General features: G+C 57.4%; 1 protein-coding gene across 1 annotated transcript; it reads left to right on the top strand.

The window, feature by feature from the left end:
* Window positions 1-1249: 1249 nt before the first annotated feature.
* Window positions 1250-9016, top strand: ADD2 (adducin 2; the record flags this gene model as incomplete). Its single annotated transcript, XM_062621098.1, has 11 exons — window positions 1250-1422; window positions 2377-2526; window positions 2611-2754; window positions 2834-2932; window positions 5200-5376; window positions 5474-5731; window positions 6199-6318; window positions 6445-6534; window positions 6628-6778; window positions 6858-6947; window positions 8009-9016. Coding segments are annotated over 11 exons (1748 nt in total), but the record flags the coding sequence as incomplete, so codon positions are not given.
* Window positions 9017-9629: the final 613 nt, after the last annotated feature.

Below are 9629 nucleotides of genomic sequence, written 5' to 3'. Positions count from 1 at the left end.
TTTTGGTGTGTTGGGAGAGAAAGATTTTTGGGGGGTTGGTTTTTTTTGGGGGTGGATTTGGGGTATTTTGGTTGGGTTTGGGGAGAGAAAGATTGGGGGGGGTGGGTTTTTTTGGGGTGTATTTGGGGTATTTTGGTGTGTTGAGAGAGAAAGATTTTGGGGGTTGGGTTTTTGTGGGGGTGGATTTGGGGTATTTTGGTTGGGTTTGGGGAGAGAAAGATTTTGGGGGGTTTGGGGCTTTTTTGGTTGGGTTTTGGGAGAGAAAGATTTTGGTGGGGGGCTTTTTGGGGGTGGATTTGGGGTATTTTGGTTGGGTTTGGGAGAGAAAGATTATGGGGGGGTTGGGTTTTTTTGGGGGATTTGGGGTATTTTGGTGGGTTTGGGAGAGAAAGATTTTGGGGGGGGGGTTTTTTTTGGGGGTGGATTTGGGGTATTTTGGTCGGGTTTGGGGAAAGATTTTGGGGGGGTTGGGGCTTTTTTGGGGTGTATTTGGGGTATTTTGGTGTGTTGGGAGAGAAAGATTTTGGGGGGTTGGGGGGGTTTTGGGGGTGGATTTTGGGTATTTTGGTTGGGTTTGGGAGAGAAAGATTTGGGGGGGATTGTTTTTTTTGGGGGTGGATTTGGGGTATTTTGGTGTGTTGGGAGAGAAAGATTTTGGGGGGTTTTTGGGGTTTTTTGTTCAGGGTTTGGGGAGAGAAAGATTTTGGGGGGGTTGGGGCTTTTTGGGGGTGGATTTGGGGTATTTTGGTGTGTTGGGAAAGATTTTGGGGGGTTTGGGGGGGTGGGGGTGGATTTGGGGTATTTTGGTTGGGTTTGGGAGAGAAAGATTTGGAGGGGATTGTTTTTTTTGGGGGGTGGATTTGGGGTATTTTGGTTGGGTTTGGGGAGAGAAAGATTTTGGGCGGGTTGGGTTTTTTGGGGGTGTATTTGGGGTATTTTGGCCAGGTTTTGGGAGAGAAAGATTTTAGGAGGATTTGGGGGTTTTGGTTTTTTTGGGGGGGTATTTTGGTCAGGCTTTGGGAGACAAAGATTTTTTGGGGGGATTTGGGGCTTTTTGGGGGTGTGGGAGGTGTTTGGGTGGTGAGGGCTTTCAGAGCAGGGTGGGTTTGGGGGCTGCAGGGTTTTTTTGGGGTGTTTTAAAGATTTCTTTCACTTTTTGATATCTCTTTGGGCTTTTGGGGGAGGTATTTGGGGGTTTTGGTGGATTTGAGGACTTTCGGGGGGGATGGTTCAGGGGGGCTTTGGGCAGGGTCAGGGTTTGGGGGTGCAGTGAGGGGTTTTGGGGTGATTTTAGGATGTCTTTCCCACTTTCATACCCACGTGTGCTTTCTCCTGCCACAGCTGCGCGTCAGCAAGGAACAGGAGCATTTCTTGGTGGCCCCACAGGGGCTGGCATGCAGTGAGGTGACAGCGGCCAGCTTGGTGAGCATCCCTGTTACCCCTATAGCATCACCCCCACCCCTGTTATCCCTGTTCATCACCCCCATCCCTGTTACCCCTATAGCATCACCCCCACCCCTGTTATCCCTGTTCATCAGCCCCATCCCTGTTACCCCTATAGCATCACCCCCACCCCTGTTATCCCTGTTCATCAGCCCCATCCCTGTTACCCCTGTAGCATCACCCCCATCCCTGTTACCCCTATAGCATCACCCCAGCGTTATCCCTGTTCATCACCCCCATCCCTGTTACCCCTGTAGCATCACCCCCATCCCTGTTATCCCTATAGCATCATCCCCATCCCTGTTACCCCTATAGCATCACCCTCATCCCTGTTATCCCTCTTCATCATTCCCATCCCTGTTACCCCTATCCATCACCTCCATCCCTGTTATCCCTATCCCTCACCTCCATCCCTGTTATCTCCATCCGTCACTTCCATACATGTTATCCCTATGGCATCACCCCCATCCCTGTTATTCCTGTAGCATCACTCCCATCTCTGTTATCCCCATCCATCACCTCCATCCCTGTTATCCCTTATCCATCACCCCCATTCCTGTTATCCCTATCCATCACCTCCATCCCTGTTATCCCTGTAGCATCACTCCCATCCCTGTTATCCCTATCCATCACCTCCATCCCTGTTAACCACCACCATCATCCCTGTTATCCCTGTAGCATCATTCCCATCCCTGTTATACCTTATCCACCACCCGCATCCCTGTTATCCCTATCCATCATCCCCATTCCTGTTATCCCTGTAACATCACCCCCATCCCTGTTATCCCTTATTCACCACCCCCATCCCTGTTATCCCTGCAGCATCACCCCCATCCCTGTTACCCCTCTCCATCACCCCCATTGCCATCCCTTCCCATCACCCCCACAACCTGAAGGAGCTCCGAGCCCCCTCTCTGTCCCGTCCCCCCCAAGATCAAGGTGAACGTGCTGGGGGCCGTGGTGGAGCAGGGCAGCACCAACTTCACCCCGGACACTGGCAGCTTCAGCCTCCACGCCGCCATCTACGCCGCCCGCCCCGATACCCGCTGCATCATCCACCTGCACACCCCGGCCACGGCTGCAGTGAGACATCGGGGTGCTAGGGGTGGGTTTTGGGGGGGGGGGGGGGGTTGGAAGGGGTTTGTCACCCCCCGTGTCCTGCCGCAGGTCTCGGCCATGCGCTGTGGGGTGCTGCCCATCTCCCGCGCCGCGCTGCTCCTGGGGGATGTCGCCTACTTCGACTTCAGAGGGGAGGTGGAGGAGGAAAGCGACCGGGTCGAGCTCCAGAAGTGCCTCGGTCCCACCTGCAAGGTGAGGGGATGGGGACACGCGTAAGGGGTGAACCCATTGCACTCGCCTTGCCCCGCTGACGGCCCCATCGGTGCTGCAGATCCTGGTGCTGCGCAACCACGGCGTGCTGGCGCTGGGCGACACGGCCGAGGAGGCTTTCTACAGCATCTTCCACCTGCAGGCGGCCTGCGAGATCCAGGTGAGCACCCGGCCCTGCACTGAGCTGTGTGCGGCCTCAGCACCGTGCTTATAGGGATAAGCACTGAGATGTGTATGGCCTCAGCATCATGTCCATGGGGATAAGCATTGAGCTGTGTATGGCCTCAGCACCGTGCCCGTGGGGATAAGCGCTGAGCTGTGTATGGCCTCAGCACCGTGCCCGTGGGGATAAGCACTGAGCTGTGTATGGCCTCAGCATCATGCCCATGGGGATAAGCACTGAGCTGTGTATGGCCTCAGCACCGTGCCCGTGGGGATAAGCACTGAGATGTGTGCAGCCTCAGCATCATGTCCATGGGGATAAGCACTGAGCTGTGTGCGGCCTCAGCATCATGTCCATGGGGATAAGCACTGAGCTGTGTATGGCCTCAGCACTGTGCTCATAGGGATAAGCACTGAGCTGTGTGCAGCCTCAGCATCATGTCCATGGGGATAAGCACTGAGTTGTGTATGGCCTCAGCATCATGTCCATGGGGATAAGCACTGAGCTGTGTATGGCCTCAGCACCGTGCCCGTGGGGATAAGCACTGAGATGCGTATGGCCTCAGCACCGTGCCCATAGGGATAAGCACTGAGCTGTGTATGGCCTCAGCACCGTGCCCGTGGGGATAAGCACTGAGATGCGTATGGCCTCAGCACCGTGCCCGTGGGGATAAGCCCTGAGCTGTGTATGGCCTCAGCATCATGTCCATGGGGATAAGCACTGAGCTGTGTATGGCCTCAGCACCGTGCCCGTGGGGATAAGCACTGAGATGCGTATGGCCTCAGCACCGTGCCCATAGGGATAAGCACTGAGCTGTGTATGGCCTCAGCACCGTGCCCGTGGGGATAAGCACTGAGATGCGTATGGCCTCAGCACCGTGCCCGTGGGGATAAGCACTGAGCTGTGTATGGCCTCAGCATCATGTCCATGGGGATAAGCACTGAGCTGTGTATGGCCTCAGCACCGTGCCCGTGGGGATAAGCACTGAGATGCGTATGGCCTCAGCACCGTGCCCATAGGGATAAGCACTGAGCTGTGTATGGCCTCAGCACCGTGCCCATGGGGATAAGCACTGAGATGCGTATGGCCTCAGCACCGTGCCCATGGGGATAAGCACTGAGCTGTGTGCGGCCTCAGCACCGTGCCCATGGGGATAAGCACTGAGCTGTGTATGGCCTCAGCACCGTGCCCATGGGGATAAGCACTGAGATGTGTACGGCCTCAGCATCATGTCTATGGGGATAAGCACTGAGCTGTGTATGGCCTCAGCATCATGTCTATGGGGATAAGCACTGAGCTGTGTATGGCTTCATCACTGTGCCCATGGGGATAAGCACTGAGCTGTGTATGGCTTCATCACTGTGCCCAATGGGGATAAGGACTGAGCTGTGTATGGCCTCAGCACCGTGCCCATGGGGATAAGCACTGAGATGTGTATGGCCTCAGCACTGTGCTTATAGGGATAAGCACTGAGCTGTGTATGGCCTCAGCATCATGTCCATGGGGATAAGCACTGAGCTGTGTGCGGCCTCAGCACAGTGCCCATGGGGATAAGCACTGAGCTGTGTATGGCCTCAGCACTGTGCTCATAGGGATAAGCACTGAGTTGTGTATGGCCTCAGCATCATGTCCATGGGGATAAGCACTGAGCTGTGTATGGCCTCAGCATCATGCCCATGGGGATAAGCACTGAGCTGTGTGCGGCCTCAGCATCATGCCCATGGGGATAAGCACTGAGCTGTGTATGGCCTCAGCATCATGTCCATGGGGATAAGCACTGAGCTGTGTATGGCCTCAGCACCGTGCCCAATGGGGATAAGCACTGAGCTGTGTATGGCCTCAGCACTGTGCCCATGGGGATAAGCACTGAGCTGTGTATGGCCTCAGCATCATGTCCATGGGGATAAGCACTGAGCTGTGTATGGCCTCAGCACTGTGCTCATAGGGATAAGCACTGAGCTGTGTGCGGCCTCAGCACCGTGCCCATAGGGATAAGCACTGAGATGTGTATGGCCTCAGCATCATGTCCATGGGGATAAGCACTGAGATGTGTATGGCTTCATCACTGCGCCCTAGGGCCATGCCCTGAGCTGTGCCATGTCTCTGCTACCACCATGGTGCCCTAGGACCATGCCCTGAGCTGTGCCAGGTCCCTGCTGTCACCATGGTCCCCAGCGCACCCATGGGTGCTGTGGGTGCCGTGGCCATGCCCAGCCCCACCAGCACACCCCACACCCCCCCCAATACCCCTTTCTGTGCCGCAGGTGTCGGCGCTGGCGAGCGCGGGGGGCACGGAGAACCTGATCGTGCTGGAGCGCAGCAAGCACCGTGCGCACGAGGTGGGCTCCGTGCGCTGGGCGGGCAGCACCTTCGGGCCCATGCAGAAGAGCCGCTTGGGCGAGCACGAGTTCGAGGCCCTCATGAGGATGCTGGACAACCTGGTGAGGATGCGGGAGCGCCTCAAACCCAACCGCGCTCCCATCTCTGCCGCCCGGCGTCCCGCATCTCACAACCCCAACCCGCCGTGTCCTTCCGCAGGGGTACCGCACCGGCTACACCTACCGCTACCCCCTGGTGCAGGAGAAGAGCAAGCCCAAAAGCGATGTGCTCATCCCCGCCACCGTGACTGCCTTTGTGTTCGAGGAGGAGCCGGCCCCGGTGCCCGCGCTGCGGCAGCACGCACAGAAGCAGCAGAAGGAGAAGACGAGGTGGCTCAACACCCCCAACACCTACATGAGGGTCAATGTGGCTGAGGAGCAGCAGGGCAGCGCCGGCAGCCAGAAGACAAAGACGACGGTGAGGGGCTGCTGGGGCAGTGAAAGGGGAAGGGGGGGGGGTTTGGGGTGCTTTGGGGAGGGGGCTGGCTCTGGGAATGGTGTTAGCTTGGAGGGTGATGCGTAAAGGGAGGGATGGGGTCTCGCCAGGAACGCACAGGGGTCTGTGAGAAGCTGCAACTGATGCTTTTGGTACCTTTATTAAGCACAAACTTTCCTTTCCTCCTCTATTCCCTGCCATAATAATGGCCATTGGAAAACCCCATCTCCCCAGCCTCACATAAATCACTTCTGCCTTATCTCCAACCTGAACTTCCCCTGTTTCAGTCTGAACCCATCACCCCTTGTCCTATCCCTACAGTCCCTATGAAGAGCCCCTCTCCAGCATCCTTGTAGCCCCCTTCAGACACTGGAAGCTGCTCTGAGGTCTCCATGGGTTCCCCCCCCTTCACGATGTGTTGTTTATGGGGGTTTTCTCTCTGGATGCAGTGGCTGAAAGCAGACGAGGTGGAAAAAGGCAGCAGCGGGACCCCCATCCGAATCGAGAACCCCAACCAGTTTGTGCCCCTCTACACGGACCCACAGGAGGTGCTGGAGATGAGGAACAAGGTCCGGTCCTGGCCCCAAACGCCCCCCCCCCTCACGAGGCTTTGGGATGTGCATGCAGGGCTCTTCACAGATCCATGGGCAGGGGGGCAGCTGTTTCCTTGCCCCTAATCCGCTTCTCCCCCATAGATCCGGGAGCAGAACCGCCAGGATGTGAAGTCAGCCGGCCCCCAGTCCCAGCTGCTGGCCAGCGTGATCGCAGAGACCAGCCGCAGCCCCGTACGCCACCCCACATCCCAGCCCCACATCCCCTCCCCACAGCATTCCACCCCTCACGGCGGGGGTAACACTGCTCCGGGGCTGTTCCTTCAGTCCACAGAGAGCCATTTGGGTGATGCAGAAGCCAAAGAAGCATCCAGGGATGAGGCCCCCCCGGAGCCGGAGCCCCCAAACCCCTTCAGCCAGCTGACGGACCAGGAGCTGGAGGAGTACAAGCAGGAGGTGGAGAGGAAAAAGCTGCAGGGTAGGAAGGGGTAAAAGGGAGCCCTGATCCCAAATCCCATCCCATGGGGCTCGGGGGCAGCTCACGTCTCTGTTGGCAGGTGAGAAGGCTGCTGTGGCCGAGGAGAGCCAGGCTCCCCCTGCATCCCCACCGCAGAGCCCGGCCCCGACGCCTGCGGAGCCCTCGGAGGGTGAGTGAGCCCATGGGAGCAGGGGACATGAGGATGGGGTCTGCAGTGAGCAACTGAAGCAGAGGGATGCGGGTGGATGCAGCCGGACCCTGCTTGAACACGGATAAAGGTCTCCATCAGCCTGCTGGGCTCCAGTGGGGAGAAGCAGCACTGATGGGGGCTCACACCATAAAGGCAGCCAAGCCACCGCTGGCCTTGATCAAGAGCATCCATTGGTGGCTTTGTTGGGTGCAGGGGACGTCTCCATCCCTCCCCTAACAGAATCAACCAGGATGGGAAAGAGCTTTAAGCTCATCGAGTCCAACCATTCCCAGCACTGTCAAGGCCACCACTAACCCATGGCACTGAGGGTCTTGTCTACAAGGTTTGGGAACGCTTCCAGCCTGTTCCAATGCCTGAGCACCCTTTGGGGCAAGGAATTGTTCCTCAGCTCCATCTAACCCACCCCCCCGGTGCAGCTTGAGGCCGTTTCCTTTTGTCCCATCACCTAAGGATGCGACATTCCCATTGTTATATGGTCCCACGTTGTCACTTCCAGCGGGTCTTGGGGGGGGGCAGTGGGAGCTTCTGCCTTGCTCATCATGTGTCGTGGTGTCTGTGTCTGTGTCCACAACCTCTTCCTTTCTCTTTCCTCCCCGTGTGGCTCTCACCCAAGGAGTTACCTCTGACTCTGAATGCTTGTCACTGTAGTAAGTACGGAGAGGCCATCCTTAAGGAGGAGGGACACGGCTGCAGCTCGGGGTACCCTTGCTCTCCGTGGCCCCAGCGCTCTCCTGAGGGCTTTGCAGCAGGAAATGCCTTGGGTTTCCTTGTTCTCTTTGCTCCCTGCTTTCATTCCAGCCTCCAGGCCGGGATGGAGCCAGCCGCCCGCTCTGCCTGCCTCTTCCCGGCTCTCCATCCCACCTCGCTTGTCCTGCAGGGAGAGGGGGGGAACTCAGGGAAGCAGCGCCTGAGGCAGGAGGGGATGGAGCCCCATTGTTCTCTATGCACAGAGGCCGAATCCTGCTCCTGCCCGGGGAGGTGATGCCCAAACCTCACCTCTCCTCTTTGCCGTTGCCAAGGTGACAAGAAGGAGGATGGGGACCAAGCGCCGGCTGATTCTGCTGTTGAGAAGGAGCCGCCAGCGGTGGTGAATGGGAAGGAGGAGGAGCAAAGCACCGAGGAAAGCAAAGCCGGGGAGCGGACAACGTCCCCTGCCAACACCGACACGGATGCCCCTAAGGAGAAGGAGACGGTGACCAGCAGCCCCGTGTCCCCCGAAGGCTCCCCTTCCAAATCGCCCTCGAAGAAGAAGAAGAAATTCCGGACCCCGTCTTTCCTGAAAAAAGGCAAAAAGAAGGAAAAGATCGAATCCTGAGTGTCCTCCGCAGCCTCCGCCCCCCAATCCGCTCCGGAGGGAGGCACCAAAGACGCAGGGATGGCTCCTGCAGCTGAAAAGCCGGGAGATGAGCTGTTTCCTTGGCTATTCCCGGCACCAGGCGCCTCATCCCCTCGTCACCCGCTTATTGGAGGCGGTCACTGAGCTTAGGAAAGATTTGTGGCCCCTGTTTGCTGCTTGGGGAAACACCCACCCGCTGCAATGTCCCTTCTCCCTCCTCCCTGCTGGGTACCAGCCCCTTTCCCAGTCCCGGATTGAGGGTTGGATGTGGGGTGTTTGCTCCCCCTTTGTGAATTGCAGGGCGCAGCTCGGATGCGCTCGGTTTGAGGACGAAAAGGGTGCTTTTTGTTGTTCTTTTCCTACCTTCTTGTCCCAAGCTCTACTGGAATGGCTTCACACACCCCCTGGGCAACATCGGGTGCTGCTTTGCCAAGGGAATTGGATCAGAATGGGAGGGGGGGAATTTGCTCTTCCTGAAGGAGAGCCCACAGCCTTGTGAGCCTTTCCTTTATGGATTGTAACCTTCCTCCTCGTGGGCTGGAGTCCCCTTCTCCTGGTGCTGCTGCCTCTGTGTGTGTGCGGGATGAGGAAGCGCAGCCGGATTCCCCATCACCGGACCCGCACCGGAGAAGGGAGAAGGAAAAGGAGCCTCTGGGAAGGGTCTGTGCTACTAAAACTGAGCAAAACTTCACTAAGTGCTACTTCGGGATGAAGATGCTGCCACCTCACTGCCGATGCCACCGTCCCCATCGCCCCGTCACCACTGGTTGTGCCACGCCGACACCATCCACGTGCTTTTGCCGAGCTCTGGAATTCCAAGCACTCCTCCCTGGTTGTTTCCTTGCCTCCCAGCCTCACCTCCAGCTCTCCATACAGCGACATGACCATCATTCCAACCTCCCGGCCGTGCCCAAAGGGAAGACGAGACCCAGCGATGCTTTGCCCTGATGCTGCTCCAATGCTGGTATTAAGGGGACAAAACCAATGGATCAGCCCCTATCCTCCTCCAACACACAGGGATTTGCCATCTTCATGGGGACAGGGCTTCCTCCGGGTCCTGGATCCATGGGCTCTGCGTTTCCTCACCCCAGTCCCATATTCCCACAGGCCACCACCACGTTTTCAAAGCCTTTTTGCTCTTGGCTTTTGTTTTCCCTTCTGGAAGAGCAGAAAGCCAAAGGGAGGAGGTTTGGGAATGCAGGATGGGTTTTCCTCGCAGGGCGAGTGAGTTGGAGAGTAAAACATCAGGCCCAGGGTTCAATAGAGGGGACCCTGAGCTCCCACATTCACCATCCACGAGGATA

The sequence above is a fragment of the Pezoporus occidentalis genome, unplaced genomic scaffold (genome assembly GCF_034315485.1).
Source record: "Pezoporus occidentalis ecotype Australia unplaced genomic scaffold, CSIRO_AGI_Poc_V1 ctg228, whole genome shotgun sequence".
In the NCBI taxonomy this organism is placed as follows: Eukaryota; Metazoa; Chordata; class Aves; order Psittaciformes; family Psittacidae; genus Pezoporus; species Pezoporus occidentalis.
The sequence above is the reverse complement of the archived record's forward strand: the minus strand, read 5'-3'. Positions and strand labels throughout refer to the sequence as shown.